The sequence below is a fragment of the Grammomys surdaster genome, unplaced genomic scaffold (assembly GCF_004785775.1).
Source record: "Grammomys surdaster isolate TR1022 unplaced genomic scaffold, NIH_TR_1.0 208, whole genome shotgun sequence".
NCBI classification, from domain to species: domain Eukaryota; kingdom Metazoa; phylum Chordata; class Mammalia; order Rodentia; family Muridae; genus Grammomys; species Grammomys surdaster.
In genome coordinates, this window is record NW_021604653.1 from 8,111,600 (window position 1) to 8,127,315 (window position 15,716).

Sequence of the window (15,716 nt, forward strand, 5' to 3'; positions counted from 1 at the left end):
ATAATTTCTTAATACTACCATATAATGTCCAAATTTCCAGTTCCATAAAAAACTCATTTTTGAATTTTAGAACTTTATTGAAATACAATTCACATGCCATAAATTTTTTCTTTTAAAGTGTTACTTCAGTGGTTTCTAGTATGTCACAGAGAATAGCCATCATCTCTGTTTTTAGAACATTTTTATCATCCTATAAAAGAAACTCCATTGTCCTTCAGCACTTATTCCTGTTTCCCCCAGTACTCTCTTCAGCTGTCCCTTCACCCCAGGCTATACCACACTGAATCAGTTAATGTCTGCCCCCATGTGTGTCAGTACTTCATTCCGTTGCCTGTGGAATAGTGTGTTATTATATGGCTCTAGCACACTTTGTATATTGTATGTTGAGTGTTCCTGTTCTATGATTTGTTGTTCTTCCATGAACACTTATGTTACATATGTCTTTTTTGTTGGGTATACACAGGAGGAAAATCACTGGGTCAGTGAGCTAGGACACATTTGACTACTGAGCTGTATCCTCAGCTAAGGACAAAGTTTTATATTTCCAATAATGATACATAAGGGCTCTATTTTCTTAACATCATCAACATGTACCTTGATTAGGCAAGATTTTGTTTTGTATCTGAATATGAAGTATTATTGTGACTTTGATTTGCATTTTCTTAATGATGTCAAATATCTTCTTTCCAAATTTATTTTGCTCATTTTAATTGTCCTTTTGTTGTCAGATTTATATTTTCTAGGTACAAATATTTTATGAAACCTCTGTTTTTAAATATTTTCATTCTCTTTTCACTACATTTTCTATTTATTTGAAAAGTTCCTATTTTTTTTAGTGTGTGCTACATGTGTGTGAGTGGGTTCAAGGCATGCAGTTGCTCACCTGGGAAAGTTAGAGGCCTATTTACAAAAGTAGATTCTCCTTTTCTTCTTGTGAGTCAGGGACAAAACTTCGGTTATCAAGCAGCAAGCACTTTTAACCACTGAGCATCTTGTTTGCTGGCCTTTGTGTGTTTCTTTTGTTGTTGTTTTGGTTTAATTTTTGTTTTGTTTTGTTTTTGGTTTTTTGCTTTGTTTTTTCTTAACAATACCATTTAAAACCCAAATATTGAGTTACAAATGTAATTTAGTGGTAGAGCACATATAAGACCCTAGTTTCAATCCATAGCTCCACATAAATAAATAACTTAAATGTTTTAAATTTTAATGAAGTCTGGTATGTCTTTTTATTTTTCATTGTAGGGTTCCTTGGTTAGGTTTTTTCCTAGATATTTTATGTTTGAGGTTACTGGGAATAGAGTTATATATACGATCTCTTTCTCAGCATGTTGTTCTTGCTGCATAGAAAGATTCTTGATTTTTATAAGTAGAGTTATATTGCCACTTTGCTGAATTTGTTGTTTCTAGAAGATTTCTGGTGGAATTTTTGGGACCTCTTATGTAATATTAAGTCATCTGTAAGAAGCTGTAGTTTGGAGCCGGGCAGTGGTGGTGCACATTTTTAATCTCAGCACTTGGGAGGCAGAGGCAGGAGGATTTCTGAGTTCGAGACTGGCCTGGTCTACAGAGTATGTTCCAGGACAGCCAGGGCTACACAGAGAAACCCTGCTCGAAAAACAAAAAAAAAAAAAAAAAAAGAAGCTGTAGTTTGGCTTCTTCTTTTCTTGTTTGTATTCAGTTTCTTCTGCCTTAGTGTTCCAGCAAGTGCTTCCAGCACTATTTTGAAAAGTGGTGGGGATAATGGACAACCCTATCCCATTCCCAATTTTAATGGAATTGCTTCAGAGCTCTTTATTTAAGATAATGTTGACTGTGGGTTTGTTATGGATAGCCTTTTTTATTTTGAGGTATGTTCTCTCCAGTCCTACTCTCTGTAGGGTTTTTGTTATGAAAACATTTGTTTTTTTCAGAGGCTTTTTCAACATCCTTTGATATGATCATATGATTTTTAAGTTCATTCATATGATATATCTGTGGACTTACATCCTGGCATCAAAGGGTAAAGTGAACTTGGCCATGGTAGATAATATTTTTGATATATGTTTTAAGTTTGCAAATATTTTATTGAGGATATTTTATTCATGTTTATCAGGGATAATGGCCTGTTGTTTTCATTATTACTATTACTGTTATTATTATTATTAATCAAAATAATACTGAACTTTGAAAGTGTTCCTTTCTTCTTTTCTTTCTTCTTTCCTTTCCTTTCCTTTCTTTTTTTTTTTTTTTTGGCTGGAGATAATCTAAAAATTTAGTAGAATTCTATCAATTCATCTGGGCCTGGGATTTTTATTTTTTACTGTTTTTAATGTCTTTATTTGTTATGGGTCTGTTTAGGTTGTTAAATCTTTTCTTTGCTTAACGCTTAACTTGGGTGGGTGTCTCGTATGAATTTAGAAATTTGTGAATTTTTTTATATTTTCCAATGTAATAGAGTATAGGTTTTTAAATTATTCCTATTTACTGGATTGTTCCCATGTCTATATTCGACTACCATTGTTATATAGATCAGGCCTCCATGCCTAGAAATGGGCACTGTGTACAGTGGGTTAGGCCACTTCATTTATTAACTAGAATGATTTTTTAAAGATTTATTATTTTTACTTTTGTATATGAATATATGTATATATGCATATATGTATGCATATGTATGTGCATATATGTACCTGCATATATGTATGTGTATCATGTACATTCCTGGTACTCTTCGAGGTGAGAAGAGGAATCAGATTCCCTGGAACTAGAGTTAGAGGTAGCTGTAAGCCACCACATGGGTGCTGGGACTCAAACCCAGAGCCTCTGGAAAAGTAGCTCTTAACTACTGAGCGATTTCTCTAGGTCCTAGAATGATTTTTTTTTAGAAGATAAATATTTAATTATTTCCCTTGATTTCCAAGTGCTTTTTTTATTTTTTATTGTGTTTTACAGTGCTGGCTTGGAATCCAGGGCCTCGTGCATGCTGTACGAGTGCTCTCTCTGTCACCGAGCTCAGATCTCACTGTGGGTTTACTCCAGTGCCAACAACTGACTTTTGTTTCTTTTGATACAATTTAAAAATTGTGAACCTAGCTGGTTGTATTTGTGCACACCTTTAGTCCTAGCATTCCAGAAGCAGAGGCAGGTGGATATCTGTGAGTTTGAGGACAGCTTTGTCTACGTAGTGAGTTCTAGGAAAACTGGAGCTACGTAGTGAGATCCTGTTTGGGAGGCATGTAGGGAGGGAATGAATTGAAACATACTTTATGTGTTTTCAATATTTTTCTCGATAGCACCCAAAATTATCCTATATTTTGGCCAGCAGGAACCTCAGTTTCTAAGTCCTTTTCTTAAGACCATAATATCTTTTTAACTTCCTTGATAACAGAAAAGATTGATAAGCCAGCTTTATATTTTATGACCCAGATTTGGAAACTAATTTCTCTAGTAATTCTTGTTTCTGTTATTTTAGATGCTACTCTTTGACTTCTGGGGATTCGGTATTCTTATTAGTGATAAGTTTCTCTATACTTTCATGTGTCTGAACATACACGTCCATGATATAATGTGAATTGTATCATATTGTATTATGGACTTAACAACTTTATCTACCTTTTTCTCCTTTCTTGTTTAACAAGAATATATCTTCTCTAGGACAGCAGTAAGACTAAGAATATTAAAAAAAAATTTCTATTTTATTTACATGCCCTGCCATAGTTTCAGAATGGCAGTGCTGATTGTGAAGAGTTCCTGGTTTTCCACTTTTATTTGAACTTTGGATATAACTCCAAAACATAATCAATTACCAGCTTAAAATCCCTGCAAATAGCTGATCAGTGTGGCTATGTCATCAGGTTGATACAGGCATTGTTGATTTGTTTTAGGATAGTGTCAGTTTTATATTTTAAATCTATAAAAGAAGAAGGGTGGGGACTGGAGAGGTGGCTTTGTAGTTAAAGAGCACTCACTGGGATGCTCTTCTAGAGGACCCAGGTTCAATTCCCAGCATCCACATGGCAACTCACAACTGTCTATAATTCCAGTTCCTGTCACACAGACATGACAACAATGCACAGAAAAAATAAAAGTAAATAAATCATTAGAGAAGAGGAAGAGGAAGAAGAGGAGGAGGAGGAAGAGGAAAAACCTGATCTCTGTTCCTCTCTGCTCCTTTCCACTCCATTCTTTCATGAAAACACTTTAAAGATTCATTATTTTCTTCCTTAAAAAAGTTAAACTAACAATAAATTTTAAATATATATTTATATTTTCCTTTTATATATGTTATACATATTTTTTCTCTCTCACCTTTTAATATTGTTTTAAATATTAAAATACAGAAAGACAAAGATAGAGATTGAATGTGCAAGTATATATGAGGAGGATATAGGTGGTCTTTGTTATTCTCTATTTGATTTTTTACAGAGAAAGGATCTCTCATTTGTACCTTGAGCTGAGCTAGCAGCCAGAAAATCCTAATGATCTGTCTCTGCCCAGACACACTGGGTTTACAGCACTTCCAGAAATACCCGGTTTTTTACATGGGCAATGGAGCTATGAGTCTAAGTCCTCATGCTTGTTCACAAGTGTGCTCACCTGCTGAGCCCTCTCCCCAGCCCTTCCTTGTCTTTTTTGGTTGGTGTTGTATGCTTTTTTTTTTTATTTTGCCTTGTCTTCTTGAAACAGGCTGTTCTGGTATTCATTATGTAGATTATGCTGGTCTTGAACTTATGGAACTCTTGCTTCAGTCTTTCTAGTGTTAGTATATTTGTAAACCTCTGTCCCTGAAATGCCTTGCTTATTTTCACTTATCAGAATAATATGACACTTACCACAGTACATGCGCCTCTAATCCCAGGACTCAGGACTCAGAGACAGGAGGATCTCTTGAGTTTAAAGCCAGCTTTATCTGCATAGCAAATTGATGGCAACTTAAATGGTTTCCACTTTTCTATTTTAAAGAAGTGAATATATAATTTCAGGGTTTTTTTTCCAGTTTATCTTTTGATTGAATTTCCTGGAAGTAAGAATGTTTGTTCCAAAGTTAAAATAATATTATTTTGTTAGATACTTTCGAATTTCGTTTTATAGTTTCAGTACTTTAACATTCCTACCAGCAGTGTCTTTGGTTTTGCCAACAAAGTATTATATGAGGGTTTTTGGTTATTTTTTTTCTTAACTTTTACCTATTGGACAAAAACTTCTATCTCTGCTCTTTTTCACTTTTCAAGTTTTTTAATAAGCAAAATAAGTGAGATGTTAGTTTTTGGTTTTCTGGACTTTGTAGTGATTCTGTTTTTTCTACTTGTGTTTTTCAGAGTCAATACAGATTTGTATGTGAAGCTATTTTGAAAGTTTATGAAGAAGGCTTTGTTAAACCATTAACAACAACATCAAATAAATAAGAAAACAAAAAGGTTGGAATAAGTATTGGGAAACTGATTTTTGTTAATGTTCACTGTGCCATAATACTGCTTGCAGGAAATGGCCTCTCACACAAAAAGTGAAGACTCAAAAAGACTTCGAGCACTTCAGCACTACTGCACTTTAAGTTTTAAAAAGTCACTCAAAACCTATTACTCACATGTTTGACTATTTCGTGCTTTGCTCTGAACAAATAGTGGAAACTGAATATGTTCAGGGTAATTTATGGAATTTTGAAGCGTTGCCATGCAGTCCCCTTTGGTAGAATTGCCACAGACAAGGCTCAGAGTTCTCATCTCTATTACACACCTGTACCTTGAAAGCAAAAAGGAGTAATCATCAGGAGTCTGCTCTGGTCTTTTTCAGTGGTTCATGTACTCACTCTACTGATTACCAGATTTATTTTTCAAATGTTAGCAATACCATTCTCAACATTAGCCAGTACACTGCCTGTGGATGCAGCACATCTTCCCTGACATCCCAGTAGGGACCTGCTGTTGAGAAGAAAATGGGAACTTGCTGTTCCCAGGATATGCTGCACAGTGTCCATTTACCAGCATCTTATAGAAATAACTATGAATCTACGGATTTTCTTGGATTTAATAATGTAACTTATATTTATCATAAGGTTGGCTTATTCCAAATCATGTGATTTCACATTCTTGATGTAAAGGAATGCATGCATTGTGTCTTAACCCCTTAAGTGCCTTGAGATATCTGTCTAATGAAAAGGCACTCATTTGACCCCCATAGGAGGTATGTATGTATACTGTACATTCTTATAGTTTTATGAATTTTTAATAACTTCACAGTGTTTTAAAAAAACAGCTTCTTATGTTGAGAGTTATACAAACAAAGAAGGGTAAGGACATTCTGTTTCTTACTCAGTGCTTGCTTGTATTTTGCCATAAAAGCCAGGATATCTGTATTCTTCTGAGAGTGCATCTGCTGCTATGGAATTGTTCACAATCTATACATTCCTTTACTGAGGGACAGGGGTTAAAGTTTAGCAGCTTAACTTAAAAAGAGGGTTTATTCTTCAAATTTCATATTTATTTTAAGTTAAAAAGTGATGTTTAACATGTACATTAGAGATAAATATATTGGTACTCTTAAGATATAGTGGCAAAGTTAATTAGTTGGGTTATCAACATGTATAACTAAAGTTTTGCCCTGAAACATCATTCTAGGTCATATCAGGCTGTCTTCACACTGCTCTTTTCATTGGGATTCTTCAGACAAGGAATTAAACACTATTGACTTTCTCTAAATGTGACCCTCCATAATAGTAAAATGCCAGTTTTCTTGTCATCTAGTTTATTTATGCCTACTAAATTATAAGCATGTCAGTGAGTCCATCTTGATGCAAGATCCAGTTCCCATTATAGATGTCCTTGTTTTTAAGTCTGTGGAGACAGATTTTTAAAATTGCACAATTTAATGTGAGAACTTGCTCACCTGTTGACATGTTATTTCATAGGATATGGTTAAAATGGATACATTTGCTAGTGGTTTCAGATCACTTCTATAGTCTTAATAAAACATAGGTTCCAATGGTAGATATTTTGGAAAGCTATTTAGTTGGGGGAATGATAAACATTTAAAAATCTTTAGTTAAATACAAATTATTGTTTCATGTATTCAGAAACCATAATAGTAAAATTCAGAAATTAAGCTTCTAAATATTAATTGCCAGGGTACCAAATAAATTGTCACTTATAAATATTTCTTGTCTTGCTCTTTAAAGAAAGAAATAGACATAATCTTTACATCAAACAGAAGTCCCCTTATACTGATTTCACATGCAAGACAATATAAGTTAGTCAGTGAACTATAATTATGCTCAGACATTCCATTTTCTACCCAGAGGCAAATGTAATTTTGGCTGGTAGGATATCATTACAAGTTACAAAGGGAAACCAAGTTGGAGTTCTCTACATTATAAAGTTATTTTATTTCATTGGTGGATTTTAGCCTAAATTTTAAATCTTGCCGTGTAGGTAGAAGAAGGTGACAACCATAGACCGAAAGAGAAAAGCTGTATAGAAAGGCAGTGTCATGATTCCTTTGCTCTTTAATGTAAAGCTTTGCGTACATCTCTATAGTTAGCACTGCTATGAGTATTGCTGCCTTTTAAATCAGCAGTGCTTGTTTTTAAGTGACAAGTGTAGAATTAAATTTAAATTTCTCATAGCAATTTCTTATCTGAGAACTATGCTCCATTAGTATTTTATATGTGAAAACAGCCCTTTTAGAACATTTATTAGGATCTTAAACTAAACTTAGCCTTCACAAATTGTTAATATGGATATGCTAGTTAAACTTTCCTAGTTACCTAACCTATAACACTGTCCTTTACACTTAAGCACCCAATCAGTTTATTAATCTAAATAGGTTTCTAGAAATGTTAGTTTTCATATGCCAAGTAGTGCTACACTCCATACATAATGATGTAATATTGTGTGACAAAAACCAAATTTCTTGAATCAAACTACTTTTCCATTTCTCTCACCACCCTTAAGCCCACACTCTATCAAACTCAAGAAAGAATGCATTTCTTCTTACAAGTAAAAAGTCAGTATTTGTGAGTCAGGGCTTTTGTATATGCTAAAAGTAAATGTGAAAGTTTTCCCTCTCTAAATTCACATGGTTTTTCTGCTTCTTTTTTTGGGCATTTGACTTTGTCAGCACTACCTAGATGCTCTGTTAGAGTAGACTTTGCATTTACAAAAAGAATAGGTTGTATTTGTTAAACTAATCGATTCATTCAAAAGTGAGGCAGAATAAACAGCCCAAGAAAAGCTTGTGTGAAGTTTGCTGGGACAAATAATTGGGAAAGATCAATGATTGATCATTTTTACTTAAGAATAAAGGTAGCATTGTATGAAAATTGACTTCACATGCAGTTATGCTAAGCCATTAGGACAGTTGTTGGAAAGTTTTGGGTACTACTGTACGTGCCTTCATAGAGAAACATCAGTGCATTGGTTTGCATGTGTACTTCATAAAGACATGTACACAAAGACTGAATGGACTTTTAACCATGGGGTTTATATCTCTTGGCAGGTCTGACCAAGTCTAATGAGTTATTTGAGCAAAAAAATCTCTTGTCTCACTAGGAGTAATACTACAACTTGAGAGCTAAAAATTTGAAAGGTTTTGTCCAGTGTCTATGTCCTTGTTAGGAAGGACCATAGGCCCAGCAATTAATTTAGCAGAATCTGGTCATCTTCAGGTTTCCTAATTCTCAACTTAGTATCACTGTATTAGGCTATAACTTCAGTAAATTGTGAATATGATAAATGCTTGTAAAGGTTATCTATTTCTACTTGGGAAGCATGCTCAGTGTTGTCACTTCGAACCTTTGACAACTTAGAAGTTTGAAAGGAGACTTCAAAAGTGATGCCGATTAGGACTTGGACTCAGTTTGCTGGTGCTTCCCTGACAGATTAGCATAAGCTGTTGTGAAATATTTAGGCTGATGCACATGTAGTATAAAACTGAACTGCAAGTAGGAAAGCATTTTTAAAGCACTTAAAACATGGAACTGAGATTTAGAACTTATACCTACCTTCAAAATAATATATTCATGTGAACTTGTGAGAAATTGGAAATATAGCTTGTTTAGCAGGAAGAGAGAAGGAAACATGAACTTATAGCAGTATGCTATTTAATGTCTGTGTTTTGAATATTTAAAATATCTGATGGTAAAGTTGCCAAAGTAGTTTTGAATTCATGTAAGTTGTTTATACTACAACAATGTGGGATATGTTTACAGGCTTTATAGTAATTACTTTGTAGTTCTGATGAAGTTTGTAGTTTGTATTTAAGTCATTTTTAGTAAATGTATGATGATGAATACTTGCTGGAATAAATATCTCCGTAATATAGCAAAATGTATCTAAGTAATCCCACAGTCTACTTTCCTACAAGGTGCTGTATCCAGAAAGCGAGTACTTTGTGTTAGCATCGCTCACATCTCACATTTGCACCAACCATCCAGCTGCCATTCCCGGAACTGTGTGTGGTGCTTCCTCCAAGGAAAACAGCTGTGTTATTATAATTAAGTGGATTGAATTTATCAACTATCAGAATTACTAATCTATTAACAGATATTTATTTGTGTCTCAGTGTGATCACAAATCGTAGTGACTTTTATGAAATTCTCAGAGAATTATATACATGCAAACAAAGTTATGTAATTGTAAATCTTCTTGAGGGCTAATTGTTAATAGATAATTTCATCAATTTTAAAAGTAAAAGAAATCTGTCCCAGAATTATATGTTTTGGGTTCTGCTTTTTACCACAGTTCTTATTTTGCATGGATTTCATTTACTCTTAGTAGTAATTATTATATTTCTCTATGTTAACAGAAACAACAACCCATATATTCCAGCCCACAATTACTTGATTTTCATGCCTTATTGAATTCTTTTGAGTAGATACCATAAAGTTATTTTCTGTTTCCATATACCAGTGTGTTGCTGCTTATTTTTTTTTCTACTATGGTATACTGTTGATTTCTAAAGTCATTGTTTATTTTTTTAGTCCTCCAAAGGTAAATGGGCAGCCATTAGTCATAGCTGCTTGTGGGTAGTCCATCTGTTGTATTGGCTAGGTATGGTTCAGTGCATAAACAAGCACACCATTTGCAGAAAGGTATTAGCAATATTACAAGTTAAAAACTAGACTGTTGGGGCTGGTGAGATGGCTCAGTGGTTAAGAGCACTGACTGCTCTTCCAGAGGTCATGAGTTCAAATCCCAGCAACCACATGGTGGCTCACAACCATCTGCAATGAGATCTGATGCCCTCTTGTGGGGTGTCTGAAGACAGCTACAGTGTACTTATAATAAATAAATAAATAAAGTTTAAAAAAAAAAAAAAAAAACTAGACTGTTAAGAAAGAGTTCAAACGTTTAACTTCCTGGAGCCTTGTAAAATTTCCAGTATAAGGATGAAAAAGAAAGCCTTGTTAAGGTCATAAAAGTTTGAATTAAACACTGTAGAGTTTTCCTATTATTATGTAAATGATATACAGAAAATATTTTTCTATGAACAGAAGGTTAAAACTGTTAACTTTAATTTCATTGCTTAAAGGGATAAAATAATGTTTGTATGTCTTTCATGCTGTAAAGAAAATGAATGTATCTTTCAAATGTTAGAGTTATTATTTGATTCTAAATATACATGTTTTTAAAAAAATCTGCAAAGGGTTGAAGAGTATCACAAGTCATTATGTAAAATGAAATGTTGGCAGAAATGGAATTTCATTGTAAATGAGTAGTCACTATCAAAGCATATTTCAGATATATTATACATTCATTTTCACATTGCTTTGTTTATTTCTAGAAATGTTTCTTAAAAATTGTATATACTGTTTTTGAGTGTAAAGTAATTGATTTCTACACTTGTGTTAGGCTCAGTGTGCTGCTGCATGTGTCTACCATGGAGGAAAGTTCCCAAGTTTTGTCAGTGTCACAGCCACCAGTGGGGGCATCATTGTGAGAATGTGAAACCCATGCCTGAGAGCCACTGCAGTAACTATGTGCAAAGGCCTCTGACTGTGCTAGCGCATCTCCCTTTGTATCTTCAACGACACGGATAGTAAGACTACTGGGCCCAACTCTCCTGACTTGTAATAGTGGTAGCTTATATACTTACAACCTTATTCATCTGAGTGAAGACTTTTTAAACCAGTGCCCGTAGGTGTGAATGATTTGTTCAATAGCCCCTTTAAATCTAGTATTTATCAGTCATTAAACTTGATGAAAATTGGGAATTCGTTGTTTTGACACTTTTCTAGCCATCCATACTAATTTTAACCCATCATGATGTACCCTGAACAACCAAAAAGTGATCCACGGTTAGTGGTAGATTTCCTCTATCCCAGCAGTTACAAAGTTTAGCGCTGCTAAATGACGACTTAGAAGTTGCATTGTTAAATAAAGTCACTGCCAAGGATCATCAAGGAGATAGCTTTCTTTAACCTTTTTGGCCCAGATAGTTGCTGCTTCCTGGTTTCCCTAGATTTACTATTCATCTGCTGTAAGTCTTCATATCCACTATAGTCACAATTGGGCTTAGTTTACCTTTTAAACATTTTTTGTTTCCCACTCATATAGTATTCCAAGTTATTTGCCTTCCTGGGGAAGGAAGATTCAGCCCAATTCTGTGATTCTCTGGATTCATTTTTCCCAGTTTTTCAGTGAGTTAGCAAGATTCCTCATTCCTGAATCCTATAGAGTGGGTCCTTTTTCAGTACTAAAATTGCTTTCAAATAGCACTTTATTTCATGCTTACTACTGACTTAATTTATACATTAAAAATGTCCTAGGAGTTTTGTAAATACAGAAAAGCAATTGATTAGTAGTAGAGTTTATTAGATTGGCCCCAAGTTTAAATGCTTTATAATGATCTCTTGATAGCTTCTTTGCTATTTAAGAGGTAACCTACGTGATTTTAGCTCTGCCATTTTCCTGTAATTTGTATAATACAATAGAGGCTGCCCAGCTGACAATATTGCTGGACTAATTTCTCTCAGCTAGCTTTAGCCAAGCTTTGTTACTAAAACTGTTTTTCTGCTCTGCATTTTGTGGACATCACATGAATATTTGGAAATCTGTTTGTTTTCAGTGTAGTACCTAGAGATTAAGTAGATACTGCACCACGAGGTCATAGTTTATATGGAAGACAAAGGGCAGAATTTATGATGTTGTAACAGTTTATATTAAGCTGTTTTCATATTCTGCCAGTATAGTATATCTGCTGTAAAAAAAAAAAAAAAAGTTGTCTACCCCAGTGGTCTCCAGCATCAGAACACACCAGTTCTAAACTATGCTGTGAGCTTTTCAAGTAAGAAAGGCTAGTCCTTGTTTTCTACAGTGTAGGTTAACTTTAGGACTGATAGCTTATACTTATCAATACTATTTTAAACAGTAGTTTAAAAATTATTTTTAGGTAGAGGATATTTTAATTTGGGAACTTTCTTTTCTTGTAATAGGTGCTATATGTAAATATGGAGTCAGAATTTGCTTGGTTAAAGGTCTAGTTTATTTCCTTATTAAAGTATTTTTCATTTCTGTTTCCATTTCATGGTTTGTACTGAACTAATAGCAGAATGGAATTAGTCCCTTAAGATTGTAGACTACCTTTCCTCCCAGTTGTACAAAAATATCTCCATATGGTTTGTCTTAGATTAAGAGGCAAAGAAGCTAAGAATGAAAACATAAAATGCATAAGCTTGAATTTGGTCAACACTGGACTATTTGAAATGATCACTGTGCACTTGTCATTGCAGTTTACTGTGTGTCTGAAAGGCATTGTGGGTGTGTCTTAATTTCAGTAAAAATTCCTGCCATTCATGTTTTAAACAATCCACACATAGCAACAGTGAACAGGATAAAAATGCTGGTTTGCATTGAAACTGTTTTAGTCCTAACCTCAATTTATATTATGCAAAACGCATTTACAGATATTTTGTTGGTTATATTTCATTTTGATTTAGTACTTGTTCAGGTACAAATGTGAAAAGAAAAAAAACACCTAGCTGTTTATGTTCAATTGAACAATAAAGATGTGCTTTAGTAATCTAATGACTTCGTTTCAAGGTTATTTTATGGGGATTTATTGTTAGACTGATGATAGTGATTTATTCATTAATGAGTGATCAGTTAGAAAGGATGACTGAATGCTAAACCTGATGTTTATTTTTAAAATCAGTACTACACATGGTGCCTCTTCTCTGAGGGGGGAGAATAGAGATTTTTAAAAGAGAATTTGGAAAATTAAAGAATTTTTGTGTGATGTGTGTGTGGTGTATGCACATGTGTATGTACTGGTACAGCCACCTATGCTAATACTTGTAGAAGCCAGGAGAGGGCATTTGGTGTTTGCTCTATCTCCACCTAATTTTCTTGAAACAAGGTCTGAACCTAGAGCCTACTGTTTATTTTCAAGCTAGCCTAGCTGGCCAGCAAGCCTGTCATGTTTTGTCTCTTAACACCACAGCATAGGGTTGCAGGCACACCTGTGCTCAGCTTTTAACATGAGTTCTGAGAATCCTTACTGAGGTCCTCATACTCGAGCAGGAAGCTTTCTTAGCCATTGACCCATCTCCCTGTTTCCCCAGAGAATAAAAAGTATCTGCAGTCTCCTTCCTTGTAGCTACTACTCCTCCTGTAATCCCAGAGCAAGACTGGGATTGTCGTCGCTCAAAAGAACTCTCTTCTCTTGAAATCAGTCTGAATCTCATCTTCCCAGGTACAGTCAGGCCTGCTGTTTTACATCTTAGAGGAAGGGAAAAAGTAAAGACTACCAGGTCTTGTCTTGTTTTGTTTTTGTTTTGTTTGTTTTGGTTTGGTTTGTTTGAGGGAGGTGTTTGTTTTCAGGTAGCTTTGATTTGCCTTGAACTCACTCGATCTGCTTGCTTCTGCCTCTCAAGTGCTGGGATCAAAGTGCTGTACCACTACAGCCAGCAACCAATAACTGCTTTAGGGTGCATACAGGATAAAAGATTCATTAAGGGAGTTACAATGACATCACTATGCATGTGGTCCTAGCTATTTTTAAAGGTTCAGTAGGAAAATCACTTTAGGCCAGGAGTTCAGGGCCAGGCTAAGCAACACAGAGAGATCCTGTGTCAAAAATGGAGAGAAGAGCTGGAGAGATAGCTCTGCAGTAAAGAGCACTGGCTGCTCTTCCAGGGGTCCTGAGTTCAATTCACACATGGTGGCTCCCAACCATCTGTAATGGGATATGATTCCCTCTTCCGGTGTGCATGAAGACAGAGCATGTAAATCTTTTATAGGAAGCCACATCACACCAACGATGACCTCTGTTCAATTTCTTTTATTTTCTTTCTGGGAAAATGTATATTTGTATATACATAAACATTTATGCTTGTAGGATTATATGATATAGCCTGTAACTTTGTTTTTCATCATAGGATATTTCCATATTAGCATATTCACATCTATTGTATTCTTTAAAAAGTTATTTTGGGGTGTTGAGTGGCATGAATGACTATGTATGTATATACACAGCACTTTTGTAGAGGTCAGAGGAAAAGTTGAAGGAGTCAGTTCTCTCCACCATGTGAGTCCTGGGGAATCAAGGAATCATCACGCTTGGTTCTAAGTGTCTACCTACAGAGCCATATCACCAGCCCAACTCATTCTTTTTAATTATGCCATCACATAGATGTTGCATAATATTTGGATGTGTGTGCATCTACCAGGTGAAACTACTTGCTTTAGAAATCAGTACCAGGCAGCAGAAATGATGCTGGTTTCTTGGTATTGTCCCTAATCCGCAGGGAACTTCAGTTTTTAATTTCTCCACCCCAAGGCTCTATGGGTAGAGCTATGTGTAGTACTTAGCTGTTGCTCCATTGCCCCCAGCTGAGTCCACACAGGTAACTGACAATATCCTAGCAACGCCATGGGAACAGAAAGAGCTGTTGGTACAGGCATGGACCATGCCAAATCCCCAGAAACTGTGTACTCTGGTTTCAGTGAGCTGGATCTTCCCTCTATACACACTAATTTTCTGACAAGATCCCATGAAACCCTGGTTCCAGACCCTTCCGCCCTCCTTGCTTTTTTAGTTTAATTAGGGCCCTTGAGTAGGTCAACGCAGTCCTTTGCCCTTGCTGTTTATGCTTTTCAGGGATGTCTACTGAGCTATTTCCTCACCTACTTTAGGTCTGAAGTCAACTGCCTTCTGGGCCTTCCTCCTTAAAATTGCAACCCTTCATTCCCTGACCCCACAACCCACTGTTATTTCTCTCTTTCGTAATTTATAAACAGCCAATTAAACATGTTTCAAGCCAAGGAATTTGTGTACTGAGATATATCCTACAGCATTTTCTTTTTCGTTTTGAGATGGTGTTAGGTAGATTTGGCCTCAAATTTCTGGGCTTAAGTGATCTTTCTGCCTCAAGGGCTATAGGTACAAGGATGATATAGGCTTGATCATGAAATAACTCATACAGACTTGGCCATGAAATAATTTGTTTAATTATGATAGAACCTCTCAATGTAGCCAGTGCTGGCCCTGAACTCACTACTCAGCCCCCAAGGGGCTTTTGTAATTATGGTTGCCTTGAGGGACTCCTGTCTTTCTTTATCTCCTTATCTCTAGGGCCTACAGCACAGTAGGCATTTTGATAAACTATCTGAAGAATGAATGAATGGAATGTCGCCCTGCTACTCAGGACCTCCCTTCCGTGACCACAGTGCACGAAGATCATTCTGTTATTTCCCTTTCCTAGCCTCGTTTTCTCCAGGGGCCTTATCACCACTTGACAAGTATTT

General features: G+C 35.4%; 1 protein-coding gene across 1 annotated transcript in view; it reads left to right on the top strand.

The window, feature by feature from the left end:
* Positions 1–9,872, top strand: part of Ptpn4 (protein tyrosine phosphatase non-receptor type 4) — a 154,064-nt gene extending 144,192 nt beyond the window's left edge. The window contains exon 27 of the mRNA XM_028771480.1: positions 5,295–9,872. Coding sequence (XP_028627313.1) covers positions 5,295–5,381 — 87 coding nt within the window. The 3' untranslated portion in view covers positions 5,382–9,872. The remainder of the gene's footprint in view (positions 1–5,294) is intronic.
* Positions 9,873–15,716: the final 5,844 nt, after the last annotated feature.